The following is a 26,273-nucleotide window of genomic DNA, read 5'->3' on the forward strand; positions in this document are numbered from 1 at the left end:
GTCCCAGAGTGGAGGAGAATTGGCTCTGCCTTTTCCAAGACCAAGAGGGTTCATCCCCTGGGCTGCTTACTGAGAGGCTCCACTCACAGACTGCGCAGCCATCCCGGGCGCTGGCGCAGGCAGAGCAGCGGCTGACACAGGCAGCGAAGAGGCAAAATGGCTCTGACTCTCCTCTTGGCAGCAATCCTGGGACTTCTTATTGTCAAGGCTGTTTTCTTTCAACCGAGAAACACGAGCTCCCCTCCTTGCATCAGGAGCTGGATCCCCTGGTTTGGAGCTGCGTTTCAGTTTGGGAAAGCTCCTCTGAAGTTTATAGAGCAAGCTAGAAGCAAGGTAATGGCTGTGGCGACGTGCCTGCTCGTGGGTGTTTACTCAGGGTTTGCGTGCCAGAGGAAAGGCGGGGAGAAACTTCTTAAGCTTTCCGCTTTCCTGTCACTCCGGGAGCATTTAGCTGGTGAAGGATCAGCTTTGTACCAGTAATGATGTTAGGCTGTAAATCTGATTCAGGCATGATTCTCTGTGTGGAAATGTCCTGTTTGGACCCAGCAGCTCTGCTATTTTGCTTTTGCAGTCTGGTTGCATGTTAATCTTTGTTTCAGATAATGTAGAAAGCCCTGTGCCAGGGCTTACTTGCACAAATAAGGTGAGTACCAGACAGTGTCCCTCAACATTCAGGAGAGACACAGGCATGCTTGGCAGGCAAATTTTTCCATCCTAAAAAACTTACCACAGATGAATGTGAAGATTTGCCCCCCTGGACATACCTTTCTTTCTCTATGCCTGTCTGGTAGCAAGAGCCTAAATGATTATTCCAGGCAGCTAATAGTAGCTTACATAAAGCCTAGTTTCGCATTTTCATTCAGTGATGGTATCACTTGCTGCTGCCATATAGTAAGCCTCAAGTGTTTGATACTGAAGGATCATACAGCTCACTACTTGCAAAGACCAGCTGAAAATGAAACCACTGTAACATCCTGAAACTTGAAAAATTGTTTAATAAGTATTAGATGTATAAAATTTTCTTTCTTGTTTTGAACTATTACAGTTCATATTTGTAAGTACTTCTTTGCAGCCATTGGTGTTATAAACTTGTGTTAAATCAAAGCAGAGGTTCAAGTATAATCAGCTGAATTATCAGGTATAAGAACATCAGGGTGTTACTGTTCAGATAAGGGAGCCCTGGCCTAGGCTGCTCAGGAAGGGTGTAGAGACTTCTTCTCGGGAGGTTTCCAAACTCACCTGGACACATTACTGTGCCCCCTGATTGAGGGGAACCTGCTTTATCAAGGGGTTGGACTGGATGAGCTCTAGAGGTCCCTTTCAACTTCCCCCATTCTGTGATTCTGTGAGTATCAAGAGCTGTCATTCTTGTTTGGAAGCACGTTAGGTGCACCACACAGTAAGCTTATGTGTGTGATCCAGAGTTCATTGGCTTCTTGGAGCTTACCAGGCCAGTTTTTACCTTGTAGTGTTATATCTTTCCTATGTCTTTCATCTATGCATACCATGATCAGTTATTTGTTCATTCACTGTAGGGCAGAAATGTAGGACTGGAGGAAAACTCATTCCAGTGCATTCAGCTACTATTTCAGAAACCATCCCATATAATCCTTTAAAATGAACTGATCAATCCTCACTTAAAAGAAAATAAAAAAGTGTAATATTTCTCTGACTTTCTGATGTAAGGCTGTTGGAGAATCATAGAATCGTAGAATCACAGAATGGTAGGGGTTGGAAGAGACCTTTAGAGATCGTCTAGTCCAACCCCCCTGCAGAAGCAGGGTCACCTAGATCAGGTCACATAGGAACATGTCCAGGCGGCTCTTGAAGACCTCCAAGGAAGGAGACTCCACAACCCCTCTGGGCAGCCTGTGCCAGGGCTCCCTCACCTGAACAGTGAAATAGTTTTTTCTTATGTTTAAATGGAACTTTTTGTGTTCCAGCTTCATCCCATTACCCCTTGTCCTGTTGCTAGCTACTATAGAAAAAAGAGATGTCCTAACCTCCTGACACCCACCCTTTAGATATTTATAAATGTTAATACAATCTCCCCTCAGTCTCCTCCAGACTAAACAGCCCCAGTTCCCGCAGCCTTTCCTCGTATGAAAGATGTTTCAGTCCTCTGATCATCTTGGTGGCCCTGCGCTGGACTCTCTCCAGCAGTTCCCTGTCCCTCTTGAGCTGAGGAGCCCAGAACTGGACACAGGACTCCAGATGAGGCCTCACCAGGGCAGAGTAGAGGGGGAACAGAATCTCCCTCAACCTGCTGGCCACACTCTTCTTGATGCATCCCAGGATGCCATTGGCCTTCTTGGCCACGAGGGCACATTGCTGGCTCATGTTTAGTTTATTATCAACCAGGACTCCCAGGTCTCTCTCTGCAGAGCTGCTCTCCAGTAGGTCAATCCCCAGCCTGTACTGGTGCATGGTGTTGTTCCTTCCCTGATGCAGGACTCTGCACTTGTCCTTGTTGAACCTCATGAGGTTCCTTTCTTCCCAACAGAACTTCCTTGTTCTCTTAAAAACATATCCTGGTGGCAACCAGATCAAAGCAGCCTGCCAAACAACAGTTTGGCAATCCCTTTTGGGGACAGATGTTTCACCATGACTTAAATTGGCTTTAGTTGCCTTTTCTCCCCAGGGAGTTTTTGTGAAATCTCTTAGAGAAAACCTGACAGTAGAGTCCTTTTGGGGAGGGGTCATTCACAGATTGAATGATCAGAACTTTTGCATACTAAAGAATGTCTTGAGGTACAAATGCAAACTTAGTGGCCCTGGGTTTATTAGTTTTTATTTTCATTTTTCTGGAGAGGCTTTGAGGCTGCTGGTGGTGCTACAACAAAGCAGAAAGACAAGGCTTTCTTACACATCTTCCCTTTACTTTCCTTTGGTTTCTTAGTCCAGCCCTGGAGATGGCTACCTGTTGCCCCTTCCTCTTCTTAAACACCCCAGGCACATCTACCTTCCTTCCCACCTCCCACATTGGAAATGGTGCTGAGGCCAGGAAAGATAAGTCTGTTCCTGCCTGCTGTCTTTTAAAGGAGTGTTCACCGTAGCATAGTAGAGCCAGATAAAACAGGTGCTGCTACCAAAGGGGTCATTAACAGGCATTACAAAAATTGCAAAATACATCTGCAATAAGTCCAAGCTCCTTAATCTTGCCAGAACAAGGTTAAGTGTCCTTAATATGAGCAAGCTGCCCTCCTTAAAGTTAGTGCAGAAAGGGGCTCTAGGCAGTGTGAAACCTCATTGCCTTCAGGGGAGACTTTCACAATTAGAAAATTCCTGCTCTGGCTTAATCCTTCAGTCTGCCAAAGTGACACTGATTTTCTTTCTTAAAGAGTTAGGGTTTTTAATTTTTGTCTATTTTATGTATATCTACCCCTCACTGCTCTTTCTCTCAAGCCCTGGAATACCACACTAGACTTCCACTGCTTCTAACTTGTACTTTACTTGAAGTTTGCTCCCTCTGTTTTCCTCCTACAGAAGAAACATGGGCTGGAAGAATTGCCTGATTTTCCCCTTGTGTCATCAGTGGAGTGGGTGTAAGAAAAAAAAGCCCTGCTCTAACGAAATATTTAATCTATGCTCTAATACAAGATACCAGCTTTTCCTCCTAAAGCTAGTTAGAGCAGTTTTAGAGACAGACTGTGATGGGCAGGGTGGATAATCAGAGCCACCACTCAACATAAAATACAGATACAGCTGCTTAATGAGGGGTTCAAAGGCTGTGGTTACTGACTTTCCCTGGCAAACATGTTAAGGGTTAAGAAGGAATATCAAATGCTTCTCATCATTTTGGTAACTGAGATAAGAAGAAAATTTCTTCACTTCTCTCATAGCAAGATGAGAGCTCTAAATTAATTGTTAGGGCTTGGATAATAGATCTTGAGGTCATTTCAGAATGTTCTTCTTCTAGGCCTTCTTCTGTGATGTTTCTAGATCTCCTCTGAATTGAGACTTTCAAATGATGCCAGATTATGTGCATACCTTTAATTCTTTCTTCTAAGGAATGAATTAGGAATCTGTTTAAGGCTGTGCATCCTTAAAGTTGTATTGGGTTCTTCTCCAGTACATGCTGTTTACCCACCACTAATCCTCATTTTTGACAATGCTTGTAAAAATTTGCTGTGTACTAGCAATGATTCTGAGGCATCCCAAATCCTCCTTCAGGCACCAGATTTTCCTGTCCATCCTCCTGTTGCTGAGGGTGATTTAACAGATCAAAGTAGGCAGTTCTGCAACTTTATATTTTAATCCCTCTAGAGTTTTGAATTGAAATATTTATCCTGGTTTACCTAGCACTTGTTTAAGTCTGTCCTACTTAATGATTTCTTTGAACCAAAGTCTCAGTCTGTCATTCTCAATGAAAAGATCCAGAGTGGGATTTGTCCTAAACTCATGTAATTGCAAACTCACATTCCTTCCCCACTTGGTTTTTATCCAGTCTGACAACAGGACATGCTGTTATCTGTAGAAAAAGCAAGCTTAGCAATGTAGCTGTTGTTAAAACAATAATTTATGTATTATCACCCAGACAATCTAAACAGTCATTCTTTATTTAACAATTGAAGGACACAATCAAATTCAATTGATGTGAAGAGGGATCTTTTCCTTGGCTTCAAAGAGCATTTGATGGAATGGGCTTTGCAATACAGTCACAGGTGACAAAAGCAATGGTTAAAGTCAATGGCATCACCATGTGAGCAAGGTGGATTCAAGGCTTTTCAGGGCTCTGGGCAGATCAATGGAAAACTTTTTCTCACCTGTGTCACCAATGTAACCTGGAAAAGAAAGTCACTCTCCCTGATGTGCCTAGAGGCTTTATGAAAGCCATAAACCTTTCTTTGATATTTATACACAGAAACAATTATTTTATGTAGATAAACAATAACTTGGCCAAAAGAAGGTAATGTATCTTTAAACGTAAATGCCAGGCTTTTGATATCCAAGGCTTTTGCCTGTGAGCAGAAATTGCCTTGACTGGGAAAAAGACACTAAAGATGCTTCATTTCCTAATTTTGATTCTTTTGTGCCTGAATCTGACAGCCACTAGATATTGCACTTGATGTTCTAGTTCAGAGTATCTACAAATATCAGTAATCTTTTTCATAATGTAGGAATTCAGAAGTGAACACTTATTGCTGAAAGTTTTGGAAGGACTCTAGGATACCAGATCAAGGGCAGATGAAAGAATGATTTATGTCGTGAAAAACTTCCCCTGAATATAAGTCTCAACAAGCTCCATCTGTTCTGCTCAAAGCTTGCTAGCTATTTTGATACTGATCTTTAAAAACCTGTATTAGAAATAAATCACTGATATTAGCAGAACCTTTAAACTAGAAAAGAAAAAAAACCCCAATAGATGCAGGAACAGGGAGTTTTTGTTAAAAAAAATGTAGATTGAAATAGATTATGGATTTTTACAATGTGGCTACTTTGCTGTGGCAGCCAAGAGATGCAGTAGATAATCCATCACTTGAGTTCTTTAAGTCCAGGTGAATTGTATCCTTTGCATTGTAATGTGATTCAAATTTCAAGGCATTAATCTCAGAGAAGGACTCTCTTCTGCTCTGCAAGAGGCCAGGCAGACCCCTGCAATCTTTCCTTTTGGCCTGTAGGTCTACAAATCTTGTCCTGTTTCATCTTTATCCTTTTTGCACTCTGAGCCAAGGTGCACAGAGAGCAGAAAGGACCAGGTCCTCCCTCCTGACCTCTCAGCAGCACTGAAGTCCTGTCAGGGCTCCCATCAAACATGTTATCAGTAGAGTGATATGAACTCTTTGTTTGTTCCAGCATGGCCCTGTGTTCACAATATTCGCCCTGGGAAAACGGTTTACTTTTGTGACCGAGGAAGAAGGAACTGAAGCATTTTTTAACTCTAAAGACTTGAATTTTGAGCAGGCAGTACAACAAGCTGTGGAGAACGCAGGTAAATGAATCTTGGCTCTTTTTTAACAGAAACCAAATGTCATTACCCAGGAACATTAAAGCCCATTGGCTCTTTGATCATGCCTTAAATGCTGACCTTAATCCCTGACCATACTATGAAACAAAGGTGAAATTAAATTCCTTCGTGTGGATCCAGCACTGTAAAGTGATTTGGACTCAGTCTCAAGGGATCAAAGGTTACTGAACTAGGGACTGTTATGACTTATATCATCAAGCAGCCCCAGTTTGAGATCAAGTCCTTTTCTGCTGCTAGACACTCCATCTATGTGTACCATGTTTGGACCAATTGAATATTGTCCTATCAATTTGCATATTAGTTTATAGAAATGATTAATTGTTACCCTGCAGTAAGCCAATCATGAGCTATATATCCCATGTTCCTCCATCTCATATGCTTATATCCATATGGAATGGCACAGACAGGAATTCTTTGAGTAGTTTGGTAATTTTGGACTATGAAATGACAGAGGTTAAATCACAGCATCCCTGTGGCTGGAAGGCACTGCTGGAGATCGCCTTCCTGTTTGGAGCAATGTCAGCGACAGCAGGTTGCTCAGGGCTGTGTCCAGTTGTGTTTTGAGTATCTCCAACCTCTCTGGGCAGCCTGTTCCTGTGTTTTACTATCCTCACAATAAAAACTGTCCTGTGTCTTTCCCATATTCCTATTTGTTCCCATTGCTTCCTGTTGTGAGAAAAGCTTGGCTTCATCTTCTTCACTCCCACCACCAGATATTTATCCACACTAATATAATACCTCTGAGCCTTCTCTTTTCTAGGCTGAACAGTCCCAGCTCTCTCAGCTTCTCTTGGTATGACTGAGCAGGTGTACTAGTATAGCATGAAGACCCAAAGAGTTGTTTCTTAGATTAATTTATTTTTCATTTCAGTCAGTTTTGTGGAGCCCATGTACACCTCTGTACATCCACACTGAAGCTAGTGGGAAATTTATGGATTGTTGATTCTGTTACTGAAGTTTCACAGGGCAATAAGATATTGCACAGACTGGTAGAAGCAGAGGGCTCAACAAAATCTTTACAAGGTTATAAGGAAGCTTTCTGGGAATCTTGCTCTGGGAAAATGAGGGTTAAGGCATTTAAATTAGAGTCATAAATTTAAGTGCAAAAATTTTCACTGTCAGTCAAAATCTACTTGATCTACTTTCTAAAAAGTTTCTCTTCCTTTTTGTGTTTAGTTTCTGTCCCTGCAGAAGCATTTTATCAGAACCATGGTAGCCTCTACAGCATGATGAAGGGAAAAATGGGTCCTTCTAATCTGCATATGTTTACGGGCACTTTGTGTAAGGAACTAAACGAGCACATGGCATACCTGGGCACGGAGGGCACAGGCGACCTCTATGACCTAGTAAGGTAAGGGAGTTTTGCAGTACATCTCTAACACATGAGTATCCTGTATGTGAGCAGAGATGTTCCTGTAAAGCAGGTGGGGATCAAACTCTCAAGTCTTAGAACAGCTGTCTCAGGATAATTCATTGCTGCTTCACAGTTTCATGTGGCTCAGAGTGGACAGGCTTTCATCTAGAACTCCAGGAGAAACATCTGAATTACTTGTTTAAAAGAAAAAAGAAAACATAACATCTTCCAACAAACTCTGTTTCCCCAAAGTTGGGACTTCACGTATTTATAAAGAACTTATGAACCAACAAAATGCTTGATCTTCGGCAGGATGAAAACTTTCCCTACATGTTTTGGGCCAAGCCTAGCCCAAAACTTAAAAGACCTCTGCAGCTGGCTTTCCTGCCAGAACTTCATCCTTCACTTTAAAAAAAAAAAGCCTTTACTGACAGTTTCATGTAGCAACAACAGAGCTTTTAATTCCTCCTTCTTCCAGATTGTCTGGGACAACACCTATTTTGCGTTGTCCATCAGGTTGAGTATTGTCTTTGGCTTTGGAGCTATTTCTAAGATGTCATATCCAAGTTGTCTTTTGCAGACTTTTTCTGCTTAAGACATCTAAGATGAAGGGTTTTACTGCATCTGAACCACTGAGCACCTATTACTTCAATTATTGCAGTTTGGATTAACTGGGAAAAAATGTGGGGGAAAGGGGCTTTGAAACCTGCCAGCCCTCAATCCATCTGGTCTCAACAAGGGGGTGCAAGCACTCATATCCCATGGTGTTGCCCCACTCATCTTCTGAGATCAAAGTCACATCTGCTTCTTGTGAAAAAACAGACACATTGAATGGGTGGTGTGCTAATGTGGGCTCATGTGTTCTTGTTATTCCTGTCTGGCTCCACCTGTGCTCCATTACTTGGGTGCAAGTTTCTGAGGGCAGCGATGGACCTGTTATTCTGTGCTGTACTGGCACCAGCACAGACCACGGTCAGTAGCATGGTGTCATGGGTGCGTATATCATGCATGAAGCTCTGATGCAGCCTTGGGAAACAGGGTGCTGTGGTCTTCCCAGTGCCACAGCTGTCATGGGCACTGCTCATCAAATCCCAATCACCTGCTATTTGTCTAATTTTTATTTTTATTTTAAAAAAAAAAAAAAAGATGTCATAGGTTAGAATGGTTAAACTGCAGCAAATCTGTGCTGAGTGTGCGCTGTTCTTATGGATCTGCAGAGAGCACGGGATAGAAGAATCTGGATGCAATGCCGTGTTGTGTTTTAGATGCCCGTCATCGTCTTTTAGCTGCCTCAGAACTCATGGCAGGAGCCGCCAGGTGGCTCCAGCCACCGCAACAGCAGCAGCGCAGCAAGAGACGGAAAGGAAGCCATCGCCTGAAATAAGTGTTGAGCAGTGGCTGGAGCCAGGCAAACACTGCATCGGGGTTTCTCAGAGCTTAAGAGTGGAAGTGGTTTGGGAAAAGAGCTCAGAGTTTGCAAGATATCAGAGGAGCAAACGGGGAAGGTGTGACATAAAAAGAAAGCCAACAAACGAAGCACTGTTTAGTCCAGGAAAGCTGCAGCCAGAAGCGGGATTTCTTCTGGTGTCTGGTAGCAGAAGAGGTTGTACAATGCCCAGAAGGTCTGCATGGGCGAACTTGAAATAAAGAACGGTGGTTAGTAGGGAGAAGGGGATCTCAGTGCCCAGAGCCTTTCTGCCACTGCTCAAGTGACCAAATGCTAGCTGATGAAGTTCAGCCATATGCAGAAGACTGGTCTGAGGTCTGTGTATCTCAGAGCCTTTGCTTATCATCTGTGATAAGAGTGTGAATGAGGCATGAGCCTTATGTCAAGCCCTTCACTATCTTGATGCTTGAGTCCCCCACTTAATGGTGGGGGTCAGAAGGGACCTCTAGAGCTCATCCAGCTCAACCCCTTGCTTAAAGCAGTTTCCCCTGGATCAGGGGGCACAGCAAAGTGTCTAGGCAGGTTTGGAAACCTCCAGGAAGGGAGACTCCACGCTCTCCCTGGGCAACCTATGCCAGGGCTCTCTCACCTGATCAGTATGGAAGTTTTGCCTTAAGTGGAACTTTCTGTGTTCCAGCCTATGTCCATTATCCTTAGTACTGTTGCTGGACACTGCAGAAGAGTGTTGCCCCATCCTCCTGACATTCACTCTTTAGGTACATAGAATCATAGAATGGTAGGGGTTGGAAGGGACCTTTAGAGATCATCTAGTCCAAACCCGCTCTGCAGAAGCAGGGTCACCTAGATCAGGTCACATAGGAACATGTCCAGGCGGCTCTTGAAGACCTCCAAGGAAGGAGACTCCACAACCCCTCTGGGCAGCCTGTGCCAGGGCTCCCTCACCCTCACAGTGAAATAGTTTTTTCTTTTGTTTAAGTGGAACTTTTTGTGTTCCAGCTTCATCCCATTACCCCTTGTCCTGTTGCTAGATGCCATAGAAAAAAGGGATGTCCCAACCTCCTACAGGTGTTAATGAGGTCTTCTCTCAGTCCTCTCTTCTCCAGGCTGAACAGTCCCAGGTCTGCAACCTTTCCTCATACAAAAGATGTTCCAGTCCCCTGGAACACTTCTAGTGCTGGCAATTCAACATGCTGCGTCCTGATCTAAAACTGCTGCAACAGCTTCGCTATGACCTGTAAGCCACAGCAATCTTCTCCTTGCAGGCATGTCATGTATCCTGCGGTGGTGAACACTCTATTTGGGAAAGGCATCTGTCTGACAAGTCAGAGTGAAATCAAGGAGTTTGAAGAACATTTTCAGAAGTATGATGAGGACTTTGAATATGCTTCTCAGATGCCCGAATGCTTCCTGAGGTAACAGAGCAAATATGGTGCCCATGGTGTACCCATTACAGGCATTTTGCTTGCTGCACTGTCAGTGACGAGAGCCATTTTCCCTGGAGGAAGATGTGCTGTCTTTATCAACAGTATGTCCTTTGGTCAGGCAGGCTTTCAGCTAAGATGCTTCAAAAAAGTTCTCACCTTGTCTCCTGCGTTTTCCCAGCATAAAGCAGAAACAGACTTGCCTAGACGGGAAGAGTCCATCTTAGACCTTTCCAGAAGATGCAGAATTGTGCAAAGGGCAAAAGCCTGAGGCTAAATGTGAGTTCCAAGATAGAGGAATCCCCAACTAGGCACCCCTCTGCTATTTCCCATACTTTAGCTATTTTCCCGGCAGACTGATCCCAGCTTACGTGGCTGCACTGACACAGAGCTGACCTTGGGTAGAAGCAACCAAACCCTGAAGAAGGGAGGAAAGTGTTTGCAGAGCCTGTCAGTACTCTCAGAGATGTGATAGCAGCTTAAGCATCTCAAAATAGCATTCAGAAAGAACTGAGGATGCTCTAAAGATGTGGCCTTGATATTCTTAGGGAGGATCATTCTTGAAAAGATTAGCCTAAGCAATCCCTGCAAAGCCACAATGAAAACCTGCAGTGAAACAGTGGTTTTCAACTTGTTTCTTTCAAACAATTAATTTAACTTGTTCAGCTGAAAATCTAGGACTCTTGCAGTCACAGGTCCTGGCTGCAAGGCTAAGTCTGGCCAAAGTGAAGGTCTCGGGCATGCTGTTCCTTGTGTCTGTCAACACTACTGACAGTCAGACTGACACTTGACTATTCACCAACTGACTGCTGCCCAAGGGGCTTTTGGAAAGAAACCAACAAGTCCTTCTTGTGAAAAAGAAAATGTTGGTTTATACTGCCTCAGTTAAGTGGTTCTTGTTTGTTGCTTTTCTTTTCAGGAACTGGTCTAAATCAAAGCAATGGCTTCTAAAATTTTTAGAGAAAGTAGTGTTAGATGCTGAAAGGACCAACCCTTCAGATACTGCATCCAAGGTAAGCATCAGAGATTTTGAAATAAGATGACTTTGTTGTCTGTTCTGACTGAAGGAGTGAAGGGCAGGAATTATTTCAGAACTGGAAGAAACAAGGCAAACATGTCAGCTTTCATAGCTATGCCTTAATTGTCCAGGTTTGCTGTCACCTACATTAGGACAGGCCCATAATTTTGAGTCCTGCTCCTCAATTTAGTTTATTTCCTACAATTCTGAAAATTGACATCTTCCTCTGGAGAATTTTAAGTTCAGAGCTATGACCTATCACCAGCCTCCAGTATTGCAGCTGCAATGAACAGTTGAAAGAGATGAGAAAAGCCCTCTTCAGTTGTTTCTCTGAGAGTGCCGTGCTGTGAGATTTCAAAACCTTACGTGTACTATTTTTAAACTCTGGTGTAGAGTGAGTAGATCCTCCAGCAGCCAGACTAGTAGAAAATAGCAGATTGCTCGATTGGAAGCCAAGTACCCAAAATATTGATTGTGTCAAAGCTGTGATAAGTTGCCTGCTTGGTTTTTTTCCATAGCTATGGCAGGAATTCTGTCTGTACACCTGATAAGAATAAAGGCTGACTGGCCTGGGAATTTTGATCTATCAAATAATTATAGAACAGGTCATTAAACAGGTTTTAATTAGACTTTAAAAGCTTTACATGCCACAATTTCTTTCATAAAATAAACCAGAATAATGGGAAAAAAAAGGGGTAGCTGGAGAAGGGATGGTGAGAGGTAAGAAGGTGCAGGAAGTAGAAGGCATGAGCCCAATGTCTTAAATTGGGTGGGAATTTGGAAAAAAGAGTGGTAATTTTTTATTCAAGAACAGCCTTTTCCTCTCTGAAAAGGAGACAGGAAGCTTTGTCTTGAACACATGGCGGCCCCCTATTTGTTGAAATACTGTAAACAAAAGCTGATCCTAGAACATTAGACAGTTGCTGTAGTTACAAAGACTATCAAGCCATTGAAGTCACTGGTTAGGTCACTAACAAAGCAGCTGGAACTAGGGAGTTTGCTGATATATCAAAACATCTCTTCTTAACAAGCACCTTTTTGGCAGGAACAGAGAGAACATTTTCCTCCTGTCCGTTCATTCTACTTGTTCAAGTCCTATTTCAGGTTCTTTAAAGTAGAAAAGTAGAGCATGAATTAAAAAATAGTAGAGATTTCCTTTTTCTTTCTTCCATGTAGAAGCAGCAACAGGGAGTGAGGGAACCAAATCCTTTAAGAACTTTAAGAAAATGGAGAGCAGGGCAAGTGTTCAGTAGGGATTGGCAACATGCCTTGCCTTCTTCTGACCCTCTGCCTATGACTGGGTCTCACTTTCTCTTAACAGCTGTCATATCTTCTTTGTGACTGCAAAAAAACCATAACTAACATTACTTCTCTTTGATAAACTGATCTCACATTATATCCTTCAATTCTAGTAAGCCCTATCCTAAACTAGCTTTTAATATCTTTTTTGGACATACACATTATTGTCTTTTATTTATAACAGACACTACTGCAACATCTCCTGGATAACTTGCAAGGAAAACATCTAGCTGCCAGTTATGGTCTCCTCATGCTCTGGGCTTCCCAAGCAAATGCTGTCCCAGTAAGTACATCAGCCAGAGAAACATATTCTCTCTGTCCTGCTCAAAAAGTCTGTATTTGGGAAGCAAAGACTTTTGAACCAGAGGTCACACACACACTGCATGTAATCCAAAGAAGGGATTATCACGCCCACATGCATCACTACAAATATATCCAGGCTGAAATGTCACAGAAGCAATGACAAGAAAAGCTCTTCTTGTATTTTCCTTGAATTACGATTTCCTCTATCGTAACATTTTGGGAACATACATCTCATAGCTATTAAGATCACAATCTTAAGCTGTGAAGAGCATATGTAACTTTATTTTGAAGCATAGTGGGAACTGTCTTTTAAATAGGCTGGTGTTATCCATTGTGAAGAATAGAAAAAGCATAATACAGAGTAACTTTATTTGTAAATCCTTGAGTGAATGTGGCTGCTTCTCTCTGAGGGATCTGCTGTACAATTGCCAGTGCTGTTTCAGGGGGAGAAAAGGAAGAGTTTGATTCTATTGCTGCTCAAGTTTTGTCTATGTTAGAACAAGCAGATTTGACAGATTAACAATACAGATGTAAGTACACTAACAAGCCCTATATACCTAACACAGCTTAGGCTGACTGAAGACATTGATAGGAATTTCTCAGATGAAAAATCCATAGCAGCAAAAACATCCTTTATTTACCATGACTGCTAAGCTCTTTCTAGCACAGTTATGTTTGTTACAGATGTGATTTAGGAAAAAAGAAAGAAAGAGAGTTATTTTTATGTGTCCTCCTAATGGATGTATCTATGGGTTCTGTAGAATGGGTATTACCACAATTTACCCTAAAGGAATTTCGTCCATTTCAGTGAGGTTTCTGTGGATTCACGCGCTGGTATAAGTGAGAGGCATAGCTTGCTGTCTGTTGTCAGATAACTGGCATTCCTTCCACAACACTATCCTTACTTACTTCTGTGCTATTCAGCTGTAAATAGACATACAGCTCTTTCGTTGTTTCTCAGAATAGTCACAACCACTGTTCTGGTGTTTGGAGTGATGCAAAAAGACCTTTCACCTTCCAAAGAGATTTTTTACAAGCTCATTAAACCCTTTTATCTGAAACAATTCAGTGATCCCTCTTTAGCCCATGGAGTGAAGCCACACTGTCCAAGTGCTGTGCAAGAAAACTAAGGTACCAGATTTGTTTTGCAGAAGGAAGGTTGCATGCACGTGGGGCTATTTGGGAAATAACAGTACGAGTTCTCATCCCTCACCAGCACAGATGGCCCACAACCAAAATGTGTGCAGACTGCATCTCTCACTGGCTCAGCAAAAGCAGAGAGACTCCTGTCAGTGCTGCAAGTCTTCTGGTTTCATTCTACCTCAGAGGATTTTCTCCTTTCTTAAATATCTTGATTTTCAACTTAATTGCATAATCAGCTAGCAAATTATTTCTAAAGGGGATATACTACTGATTGTTTGGCCTTAATTAACACTTTTCCTGCCCATTTTAGTGTGATTCAGTGTGACAATGCCCTGCAAATTATTTAACCTCATTTCTACTAATATAAGTATGAATTTCCTATTTAATTGTCTTCCATTCATGCAGCTAAACCTAATCACAGACAATGATTAAGTAATTCATTTTAACACTTAGTTATTTGAAATTAAAGAAAGGATTCTGTGTTTCAAAGCTCAAAGCCAAAGCTATGTAATGTTCACTGAAGATAAGTACACAGCAGATGACCAGACATAATCTCCCAGAATCTGAGCCTTTAGATTTGGATTTACCCAGGAAGGACAGTTCTCTCTGCATCCCAACTACAGTAGGCACATACTAAAAAGTGCAAATGTTTTCACCTGCCTCTGTGACTTGCTACAAAGGTACCGTAATTCTGTTCCACACTCCTGAGTTAAAATACTTTCATCTCTGTTCAGGTTGCGTTTTGGACCCTGGTTTTCATCCTCTCTTACCCTTCTATTTACAAGAAAATCATGGAAGACCTGACTTCTGTTTTAGGCAAAGCAGGTAATAAATCTGACCATGGCCTTCTGGAACCAAAGACATTATTTGTTCTGAGTTGGCGCAGCACTCAACATATTTGGTCAATGTCTGGAGTAATGAATGTTGCTGCTAAGGGTACTACTGATAACACGAAGTCCAGCTCTGAGTTCTTTACTCAGCATATACTCAAGTCATATTTTTATGCAAAACCACTTTTGGTGTTAGCAAAAGAAGCTAGAAACAGAACCATATGCATTTATATCTTTGTTCCACACCTATAATTTAGACCTAGATTTGCATTAATCAGTCTTATGCTTTTTTCATGCATCTAAGATAGAGTCAGATGAAGTCTTTCAATTCTACTGCTTTTCATGGTGTGATGTTCACCAGACTTACAGATATTTTGTGGAAAACCAGGCCAGGAACTGTTGTGTTTTCTCTCTCTCATCTGAGGCCAATTTGTCCAGCACGATTCATCTCTTTCCCTCAAAAACCAGTCACCTGCTGGGATCAGTCATTCACGTTTGCAGTCATCTGAATCATGCTTAGACTGTCATGGAAGACTCTTAGTTGACATGCGTCAAAACTATATCAAGGAACATGTCAATAACTAACCAATACAGAAAATCATGAACCAATGTTTATGCCTTTGTCCTGGTCCTATTTTATTTGTTAGCCCAAGAGCTCATCAATGGCTTCTTGTCTTGGTGCCTACAGACCCTGAGATTTCCATGCAGTGCCCTACCAAAGCACTGAAAAAGTCCAGGGACTCTTGATTTCAAGATGACCTTTGGTTGGCTTCTTCTGGCCAATGCCATATCTTCACCTACCCTGAAGTTATTAAATTATCTTCAATGGCTTTTGTTAAACTGTACTGGTTTTGATGCATTTATTTACTTTGAAATATAAAGAACATTTCCGGGTGTAAACAAAGTCTTGAAGTCTTGAAGTATTCTATCAAAAGTTCTAAAGTGGGACATGTCAGCATGTCTCAAAACAAGTATGTAATGTAATTTTTTACAGTCTTCTTTCTCGTGCCAAAACAGGCAAAGATAAAATAGAAATCTCTGAAGAGGACCTTAAGAAGCTCCCTTTTATTAAATGGTGCACTTTGGAAGCCATACGGCTGAGGTCTCCAGGTGCAATCACCAAGAAAGTAGTAAACCCAATAAGAATTCAGGTGAGATTTGGGGTTTTCTTCTCAAAAACAAACAAACCAAAAGGATGCTGTATTATTTATCTGGAAAGGGGCCTCAAAATAGATCTGAATAAAATTAAAATTGTAGAGATAGTACACACTCTGCCATATATAGTACACTTAACAGTTTTATTCATCATCCTTAAGAATGGGTTTGGTTCTTTTGCTCACAATCTTACCTTCAGTTCTGAATTGGTTTTAGATTTAATTCAATTGAAATGGAGATATTGTGCTGATGGTATATTAAATAGCAATCAGCCATGTCAAATATAGGGGGAGGGACCACAATTTAGTGACTAATCAAACTCCATCTTTTCTGTTTGTTCTTTTCAGTGCCATTCAGAAGGGAAGTGCCAGCCTTTGAGAGCCTTAATAAATGTAAAACACTCTCTTAAAGAATCAGCACTTGTTCCTATTTAAGATATAGTAGACTTTCTAAGAATTTCTTTGCATTGAACAAATCACTTGGAAGATTTAGGAAAGAAAATACACGTGGTACATCAAGACAAAGCAAAACAGAAATAATGTTTCTATTATTTTGATACCTGAAAACATTAATTAGAACAAAAATAGTCTTTCCACATTCTCCACCATTTAGGTCTTTCTTATGGAAAAAAACATGGCAACTGTAAGAAGAAGCTTCAGATATGTAATATGGCCATCATGGCTTTTTCATCTTCACTTGTCCTCTATTAGGACCTTCTGCTGATGGAAGGAAAGTACTAAGGAAGGACTGTTTTGTGAGTTGCACCTGTGATTTTTCTCTTTTCTTAGATTTTTTTCTTCTTTTCAGAATTTCACTATCCCTGCAGGTGATATGCTGATGTTGTCACCATATTGGTTGCACAGGAATCCAAAATATTTTCCCGACCCAGAAATGTTCAAACCTGTAAGTTGTCACCCTTAGCATGAGTATTTTTCCTGGATTTTCTTATTTTCATTTATTTCACATCAAAAGCATGTAGACAAATTGCTTAAAGTTTGTTCAAATCTTACTGTTGAAAGACCCCACTGACTGAAACCAATTTGCTTGACTAACCTGATCTCTTTCTATGACAAGGTCACCCACTTGTGGATAAGGAAAAGGCTGTGGATCTGGTCTACCTGGACTTTAGTAAAGCCTTTGAAACTGTTTCCCACAGCATCTTCCTGGAGAAACATGGCGTGTATGGATACACTCTTCATTGGGTGGAAAACTGGCTGATGGCCAGGCCCAGAAAGTGTTGGGGAATGGAGTTAAATCCAGTTGGCAGCTGGTCACCAGTGGTGTTCCCCAGGGATCAGTGCTGGAGCCTGTTTTGTTTAACACATTTATCTATGATCTAGATGAGGGGACTGAGTGTAAGCAAATTTGCTTATGCACCAGGATGGTTGGGTGCATAGACCTGCTCGAGGGCAGGAAGGCTCTTCAGAGGGACCTAGACAGGCTGCAGTGGTGGGCTGAGGCCATTTGTATGAGGTTCAGCAAGGCCAAGTGCCGGGTCGTGCACTGAGGCCTCAACAATCCCAGGCAATGCTACAGGCTTGGGGATGTGTGGCTGGGGAGATGCCTGAAGGGAAAGGAGCTGGAGTTGTTGGTCAACAGTGGCTGAATGTGAGCCATCAGTGTGCCCAGGTGGCCAAGAAGGGCAATGGCATCTTGGCCTGGATCAGAAATAGTGTGGCCAGCAAGACCAGGGCAGTGATTGTACCTCTGTGCTCAGTACTGGTGAGGCCACACCTTGAGTGATGTGTTCGGTTTTGGGCCCCTCACTACAAGAAGGACTGTGAGGTGCTGGAGCGTGTCCAGAAATGAACAACAAAGCTGGTGAAGGGTCTGGAGCACAAGTCTGATGGGGAGCAGCTGAGGGAGCTGGGGGTATTTAGTCTGCAGAAGAGGAGGCTGAGGGGAGACATGATCACTCTCTACAAGTACCTGAAAAGAGATTGTGGTGAGGTGGAGATTGGTCTCTTCTCCCAAGTAACAAGTGATAGGACCAGAGGAAATGGGATCAAGTTGTGCCACAGGAGATTTAGTTTGGACATTAGCAAAAACTTCTTCACTGCACTGGCACCAGCTGCCCAGGGAAAGGGGGGCAGTCCTTATCTTTGGGGATATTGCAAAGCCATGTGGCTGAGGCACTGAGTGACATGGGTTAGTGGTGATTGTGGCAGTGCTGAGTTAATGGTTGGACTCTATGATCTTAAAGGCCTTTTCCAGCCTAGAAGACACTGTGATTCTGTGTTCCAAACTACTCCTCTCTCCCTGACATTTGTTTGTATTGCTCTTCTCTCGGATTCTTTGGTCTTTCCAGTCAGATGATTTCTGGTAGGTATTATCTCTGCTAAATCAGTAGTTCATCTAGAGTTTCTTGATTATTATTTCACTCCAGGTGGCTGTGTGGGCAGACTTGTAACTGCTCTTTTTAGCACCATCTGATATAGAACACTTTGTCTTTTTAACAGAAATACATCAAGGAGTAATTTAAACAAAACTTCCCTTCTAGCAAACTCTTCATCAGTTTGAAATCTCTCATAGCAATTTCTGCCTGTTTAAAATCTGAAACAAAAACATTGATGCAACAGCTTATCCTTTTAGTAACTTTGTCCCTAAAATCAAGCTACCTCCTTATTTAGAGTCACTCTTTTCCCATGAGGAATAGGTAAGTACCCCTTTGATATTTCCACTCCAAATGTTTTGCCTTGCTTCATCATCAATGAGGTTTTTTTTCCATACTTGTATTGGATTTTGATGCTAATAGGTTTTCTCAGAAAGCTCTAAACAGCCCTAGCAGATAATAAGTAAACAAACAAACAAATATAAGATTGCTGTTTCTCTAAAACAACTTCATCAGAGGAGTTAGCTGCCTTAAACTTGACTAGGTGTTTCTTGAAGGCCTTGATGGAGTTGAACTGAGTTTCTGGAGGCTGGTATTGTTTGTCACCCAGCATTCAAGAGACTGGCTTCTGTCAGTGTCACCTGCCCAAACTTTGGCTTGTATTGCCTCATTCATTGTGTTAGTCCTTTTCTTTTAAAGCAGCTCAGGATAGAGCAAGAAGCCCTCTGGGTACAGATAGGCTGGTTTTCTTGAGAATAGTTCATTTTCTCACACCCTGGCTTGCACCTGTAAATGGACCTCCTCACCTTACTCTTGTGTAACAGCTCATACACTTTGCATTTGTCTGTGCACACCACCTTAGTAATGGTTTGTGCAAGATGTGCACGAGGCTTTCATGTGCTGTGATACCATTTTGAGGCTGAGGGAAGGTACTAGTTGAATATTTGCTTTGAATTTGCATATATGTAAAAGGAGAAGGTGGCATTTTTATAGCTCAAGATGAAGGAATTAGAAAAATGGGGAGATATAGGAAGAATGCTTTGGGGGTGACTTTGAAAACCTCTCCAGCACTTTGAGGCACCTAAATGTGTTTCAAGTGGGACCCTCGTTTCTTTCCCTGGGTCAGCACTTACTTTTACATCCAGATTCTAACCCTAACAGGTTGAATGCAAAAAAATGGCATTAGTGCAACTTTGTATTGAGGATTAGCTGTCCAAGGTCATTTTTAGCCTGGAGAAATAAACTTTATTTATATAAGGCTGATTTGGAAAAAAAAGTTTCTTCCCACAGGATCGTTGGAAAGAGGCAAATTTAGAGAAGAATGCTTTCTTGGACAGCTTTGTGGCATTCGGAGGAGGGAAGCATCAGTGTCCAGGAAGGTCAGTGAAACAGCTGGGGTTTATTTATTCCCAAACCCTGCAGAGAACAGCTCTCTTGAACTGGGCTCCTCTTACACTTGGAGATAAAGTGTTTTTATTGCTTTGCTCTTGGTCAATCCCCTAATGTTCAGTATCATCTAGACCTTGTATAAATTGGTTTGAAAGTGGTTTCATTCCTGGAAAAGACAGGTTAAATCACAATGTAAAAGCAAAATCTGAGACTAGTGTAGCAAGAGGTATCCTTCAGGGAGGACCATCAGCTTTGCTCTGCTGCTGCCAAGGCATCTTCTCATCAAGGGAGCGTTGTTGCACTTGCAGACATGACAGTTTACAGACATAGGCATTTAGGTTGCCATAAAACCAGTTCTAAACTAACCTAAAGGACATTTCTCTGGTCTGAGGTTCTCTTTCCATCCTCTACGATGTCACTGACATTGCTCATCTTCAAATATCTTAGCTGGCTCCTCTCTGTTTGAATCTTGTCTTTGCATTAAGGCCCACGCAACTGTATGATGGCTTAAATTGCAGATCCTGTCTCACTTCACTCCTCCAGCAATGCCAGCCTCGATGCTTCCTGCATTCCTTCTGCTGTTTTCTCTGCTATCTCTCTTCCTGGAACAAGTCCCAGGGAACCAGCTGCTCCTTGTTTCTGTGTTCAAACATCTCTATGCTCAATTCTCTGCCTTCGAAACCTTGATGCCTCTAAGAAGCAAGTAACCAAGAATCCTTTAAACCAGTCAATTTAGCTCAAGAGTCCCACGTGGAGCAAGGAATCCAGAGGGTGTTGCAGACAACCTGCATTCTTGAGTCTGCACCTTGCAGCAAGCTGGACATGAGTGTCAGATAAACTTTGTGAAGGCATTAAAGATACAAAGTGAATAAATCTGCACTCACTTGCCAGAGGAAAGTGCTCATTCATTGCTGTACCTCTGTGGCTTTTACCATATTCTTGAGCTAAGTAAGAGCACAGCCTCATTCCCAGCAAGGGTGACAGCAGAATTCACAAGAGGCATCTGCAGGTACAGGATAAGCTGCAAAACAATGTTTCTGAAAGCTGCTTCTTTCTATATATGATCCTATTTCTTTGCTCAGGCTGTTCTCTGTACTCCGATAGTATCTTTAAAGTAAGTTTGTGTTTAGAAAGAAAACGATAATATTTCTACACAGACAACAGATGGAGAATCTTTTTCTTGCTGACAGACAAAAAGTCCTTTCAAACCCTTTTGTAGTCCACCCAGTGATGTACACCTTCATGCTTTTCAGCAGTAGTTCTAAAAGAATAACATGGTGGCCTTGGTAAAAAGGAAATTAAATCAAGGGATGTATCTAGATCTCAGGTTGTAGGTTTCCTTGGTAGGAGTGAATGAAACAATGATATTTCAAGTTTAAGATGTGTTCTCATTTACTTCAGTACTGGGATATATAAATGAAATTTATTAAACATTTCATTTCTCCATTGCAAAAGTTCAGCATGGAATTAGAAGCTAATTTAACCAAACTGAAAGCTAGAAAATAACTTACTTGTCAAATATTCTAGCAGACTCACATGGGAAGAGCTCTCACAGAACCATTTCTGTGCCATCTTCTTTACCTAAAGGAGAACTTTGATGTCAGTGAAGCTACTTTTGTCTAGCCAGGTGACTGTTGCCCGTGCAACTGTGCAACACAACAAATCTATAGCAGTGCACTGGGGGCAACATTTCAGAAAGTACATCTTTGTCAACCCCCCTTGTCACTAAGTAAACCAGGAAGGCATCTTTGTCTCAGAGTTTTTTACAGGAAAACTGCTCTAGGACTCAGGTGGGAACTAAGGGGCATTTAGATGCGAGAAAGCTCAGGTTTCTGCTGTGTACAACATGCTGTGGGAGAGAGGGACGCCCTGGGACTCTGCAGCTCTCCCTGTCACTCCTGGACTGTCCCTCAGGCCAGCCTGGGACATGTCTGTTGCTTATCATCCTTGTGCCTCAGCATTTCTGTTTGCAGAGCAGACTAACAGCAGTCTGTTGAGAAAAGCACTTTGAAGTCTAATGTTGGGAAGTCCTGCAGTCAGTTATTGGTTATATCAACTGCCGCTCAGACAGAGGAGCCATACCATGAGTACAGAGGTGTTGGGGCTGGTTAGCTCTGCTCTGTTGTGCTTGTATTTGAAGGATAACCTTCTGTCACGGCAGCATTTCCACTTTCAGGACAATTTAGAGGTATTTTGGCATTTGCCTGCACTGTGGTACCTCCATGCCAAAGCAGTGAGGATGGTTCAGGAGCAGGACCTCAAGCACCAGGGGTCCAGGGCCACACAGCTCAGACAGGGCTGTAAGAAGCTCACTTTTGTACTGTGCTGCCAGCGTGGAGTTTCAGCTAGTAAGTCTTGCATGCCCTGAGCTAATTTCCATTGAAACATCTCCACACTGCAGTTCCCCTGAGCTCAAGGTCACCAAAAGCTCCGTATCTCAAGGTAATTCCAAAGTGAAACCAGAGAGATAATTTGGGCCTGATGCGATGCCAAAACAAACTCGTGTCCCTCTGCGCAGGCCCGGATGGCTCTGCAGGACTTACCCCGGGTCTCCTGGGGCTTATTAGCTGCCTTTTCACACCTGCCAGGCCAAATCCAGGCTGACGCCATGTGCAGTCATGTGGCCTTCTCCCCAGTGAATTCCCCAATGGCTGGTCTATCCAGTTTTCCAGCATCTCTCAGATAATGGAAAATAAATGGTGTAGGAGGGCTAGGTAGTATTACTATTTTGACCAGGTATTTAAGACACTTCTAAATTCTGCAAGTGAGTCATCCCATGACCTGGCACAGGTACACACCAGTGCCTGAATGCAGAAAGCTCTTGTACATACCAACATTAAAAATAACAGCCCAGAAGAGTTCACCTCCATCTATCTGAAATTTCCAAACTGACTAAGAAAGGCCTTTCTTTAGAGTGGTACAGAAAGAAAAAAAATCATGCCCTTGGGTCTCATGCTGCATCCAAATGCTGACACATTAAATAATACCTCCTGCTGTCACAGCTACTCTGATGTCATCAGGCTCCCAGCTGCATTATATAACTTTACATAGCACAATTAGTCATATAGCCTATTCTATATTTGACTGTCTTCTCAATCCTGTGGAGTTATTTGAAGTCAGGAAGCATTAGAAGAACATAAATGTTTGCACAGTGGAAAAAAACCCCATCTTTCTAAGGGGCTGGTTTAAAACAAGGTGTCAGAGAGAAAGTTTCACCAGAAAGAAGGGGCAGTGTTTGTGTTCTTTATTAAGTAATAAAGCTGAACAAATCCAGAGCATATTTTCCTGCTGAAGATCAACTTTCAGACAGAATTGAAGCACAGAATGTAAAATGTGTCAAAGATATCCTCGTTCTCATCTGATGATAACACACATGTGATGGTCAGGCTAGATGACCAATCTTTTGCATCTCTTTTCTTGCAGGTGGTTTGCCATCATGGAAATCCAGTTGTTTGTTGCACTGTTCCTGCACAAATATGAATTTGTGCTTTTGGATGCAGCACCAAAGGAGGTAAAAGATCCACACACTTATCTAGTATTCCACATCTTTGTATCCTTCATTCATGGCGCTTAGCTAAACAACCGTACACAACTGTGTTTATGTATGACGGAGCAAAATTTCGAGAAGGCTGTTATTAAAACATGTAATGAATAACTCAGTCTTCTCTTTGGCTCAGAAAACCGAGAATAACTCCAGCAATATGAGTGGGGCTGCGCTGGCTATCCAAGAGAGCACCTATAAGAGTATTTTGTCTCCTCATTGCCTAAACATTATAGGAGATTTTATAATTACTTTCTGCCACTCACAGAAACAATGACTATGGAACTGGATTGTTAATATTTTAAAGATAAGGTATCAAATGCAGCATTTACAGGGTTCTTCCACTACATATTTTAGTGGTGGAAGATAAATGATTAGGGTAAGGCTGAAGGAGCAACTGTGACACAGAAAGGAATTACCGTGAAGGGAAAGTGGTACAGTCTCTACTCTCAGCAGTGATTTCCTTCTCCATTTGCACAGCATCCATTCCAGCTCTCAGAAAACATTGTTCCTCACAAACACAGACTGTTGCTAAATGAGCATGCCTACCTCTCACAGCCTAAATGTGACACACATGCTTTATAGCTAGACTGCCAAGAGAAGAGGGAACCGTTCAGAGTGCTATGGGATTTGTATGATTGTCCTTTAGGCTGGAAGTTGAAAGCTCAGTTCCTCTGCTGTCCTTTAAGAATGTGAGATGTTGATCTCTAATACTGGTAGGAAGTCCACCCAGAATATGGAGGAAGGCTGCTTCTTTTCTAATGATGGTGTTGCCATGCCAGCTCTTACAAGATTGTAATTTGGATCTGCATCCACAGGCAGCTTTGCTGGTGAAGATGTTAAAAACTATTACTTTCTTAAGATCTCATGTGCCATCCTCTGTCATAGTGACTGGAATAAATAGTAACCCTGGAAGTCCTACTCAATGACTTTAGCAACACCGAGAAGTACTCTCCATATTTGATTTTGGTTCTCCAAGACCAAAGCTATCACAATATGTTTAGATCTTAATATTAAAGCACGATGATAATTCCAGTAACAGAACTAAAATGTTTCTACTGTCTTTCTTCTTTTTGCAGAGTCATTTGCATTTGGTGGGGACACAGCAACCCACGGCACCATTCCGGGTCCAGTATAAATACCGGGAATGAAAGCTGCCCAGCACTAACTCACCTTCCTTTGCCAGACACCCCTGGATGGACTGCTCAGCTGCTTCCCTATCCTACACCTTCAGACAGGTTCTCTGACTTAGCAGTTCCTAATTTCAACTGTAAATGCTATAAATGCCAACTGAAAGCTGTGGTATGCCATATCATAGTCCCATCTGTGCTCCTCACCTGATTGCCCCCCTCCTAATGTTTAAGATTTCAGCTCTCCTGCTGCATTCATAATTTGTGGGCCAATTATTCACAGATGTTGCAAATTTGATATACTAAGACAACCAACCAGCCATCCAGGAAAAAATCTACTATGTTTGGAAAATCTGCGAGGAAGTTGTGCTAGAACCATTGGAAAAGCAAGTCCCCTAGGCCAGGCCACTGCTTCCTGAAGATCTCTGAGCCAAGGCCGAAAGCGGTGCCTTGTGCTAAGACACCAGATTGGTAACTGCATACTGGTCTGTACAAACCGCAGGATAGGGCTGAACAGAGACCTCCAGATCAGCCCCACAGCCATGATAAACTAGCATGACTTAGGTATCATTCCCTGTGTAAGTGAAGACCTGGCCTGCTCTGTCTACAACCAGTGCCAAATTTTTGCAAAGAAAATGGATTTGTAATAGAAAAATTGCAAGCATGGGAAACACTGGGGTCTTTTTCCACTAAAGTTTCTACTGAGATTTATTTGCTCCACAGGATTCAGAATTGGTCCTTGCATGAATGTGCAGTGAAAGCTTTATCATGACGTCAACAAGGGGTAATGGGCATAAGCTGGAACACAAAAAGTTCCACTTAAATATGATGAGAAACTTGTTTGGTTTTGAGGTGAGGGAGTCCTTTCTCAGGGAGGGTGTGGAGTTGCCTTCTTGGGAGGTTTCCAAACCTGCCTGGACATGTTCCTTTGCCTCCTGATGGAGGGGAACCTGCAAACAGGATGAGGTCTAAAGGTCACTTCCAACCTCCACAATTCTATGATTCTATGATTCTGTGATTCTGTGTGTGGTTTCTGATGACAAATAATGGCAAGAAAAGCTATTGCCATTCCTTAGACAGGTTGTCCAATAGCTGGAAAACATTTGCTTTCCCTTTAACATGGCTTACTGATAGGACAAATTGTACAAATCTAAAAATATTTAATCCTATAAAGAATACCTAGTAAAAGTTGTTCAAAGAGGCTGTCAAATAAGTTCAGACATCAACACTTTAACTGCTGTCAGATTTCATATACAATAATAGCTAGCATGTATTTTTAGTCTTTTAAGTAAAGATTATTCATCATTTTAAAAGTATTTGCAAAAAAACCATACAAATGGACATTCAACAGCAGTAAAAGCTGTGGAGTCAATGCTGTTAATAAACATATGAAGGAAAAGGTGGCTATCAGGGGGAATCAACATGGATTCAGCAAGGGGAAATACTGTTTGACCAACTTGATAGCCTTCTACAAAGGCATAACCGTCTGGCTATATGAGGGAAGAGCAGATGCCATCTACCTTGACTTCAGCAAGGCTTTTGAAACTGTCTCCCATAACATCCTCATCAGAAAGCTCAGGCAGTCTGGCTTGCATGAGTGGACAGTGAGGTGGATCGAGAGCTGGCTGAAGGCCAGCCACCGGGAGGGTGGTGATCAACGGCACAGAGTCGAGTTGGAGGCCTGTGCCTCCTGCCAGTGGAGTTCCACAGGGATCGGTTCTGGGGCCAGTCTTGTTCAACATCTTCATCAGTGACCTGGATGAGGGGACAGAGTGTACCCTCAGCAAGTTCCCTGATGACACCAAAGTGGGAGGACTGTCTGATTCCCCAGAAGGCTGTGCTGCCATTCAGTGGGATCTCGACCGGCTTGAGAGTTGGGCAGAGAGGAACCTCATGAGGTTCAACAAGGACAAGTGCAGAGTCCTGCATCTGGGGAGGAACAACCCCATGCACCAGTACAGGCTGGGGACTGACCTGCTGAA

The 26,273-nt window shown here is 42.3% G+C and overlaps 1 protein-coding gene across 2 annotated transcripts; it reads left to right on the forward strand.

The window, feature by feature from the left end:
• LOC104553876 (24-hydroxycholesterol 7-alpha-hydroxylase) lies at positions 1-26,051 on the forward strand. 2 transcript variants are annotated; one of them, XM_061989975.1, is made up of 12 exons: positions 1-333; positions 5,797-5,932; positions 7,145-7,319; positions 9,993-10,142; positions 11,071-11,164; positions 12,653-12,751; positions 14,649-14,739; positions 15,762-15,895; positions 16,707-16,802; positions 19,522-19,610; positions 23,044-23,131; positions 24,241-26,051. In XM_061989975.1, exons 1-12 carry the CDS (start codon positions 157-159, stop codon positions 24,310-24,312), a joined length of 1,401 nt encoding a protein of 466 aa, XP_061845959.1. In that variant the 5' UTR covers positions 1-156; the 3' UTR covers positions 24,313-26,051. The 2 variants fall into 2 exon arrangements, with proteins under 2 accessions (XP_061845959.1, XP_061845960.1); XM_061989976.1 differs by lacking the exon at positions 9,993-10,142.
• Positions 26,052-26,273: the final 222 nt, after the last annotated feature.

The sequence above is a fragment of the Colius striatus genome, chromosome 2, assembly GCF_028858725.1.
Source record: "Colius striatus isolate bColStr4 chromosome 2, bColStr4.1.hap1, whole genome shotgun sequence".
In the NCBI taxonomy this organism is placed as follows: domain Eukaryota; kingdom Metazoa; phylum Chordata; class Aves; order Coliiformes; family Coliidae; genus Colius; species Colius striatus.

Coding starts and splice junctions, on each gene's coding strand:
- LOC104553876 (XM_061989975.1), top strand. CDS start 157: ATGGCTCTGACTCTCCTCTTGGCAGCAATCCTGGGACTTCTTATTGTC. Junction 5,933..7,144: donor ACAAGCTGTGGAGAACGCAG/GTAAATGAATCT, acceptor TTTTGTGTTTAG/TTTCTGTCCCTGCAGAAGCA. Junction 11,165..12,652: donor CTTCAGATACTGCATCCAAG/GTAAGCATCAGA, acceptor TATTTATAACAG/ACACTACTGCAACATCTCCT.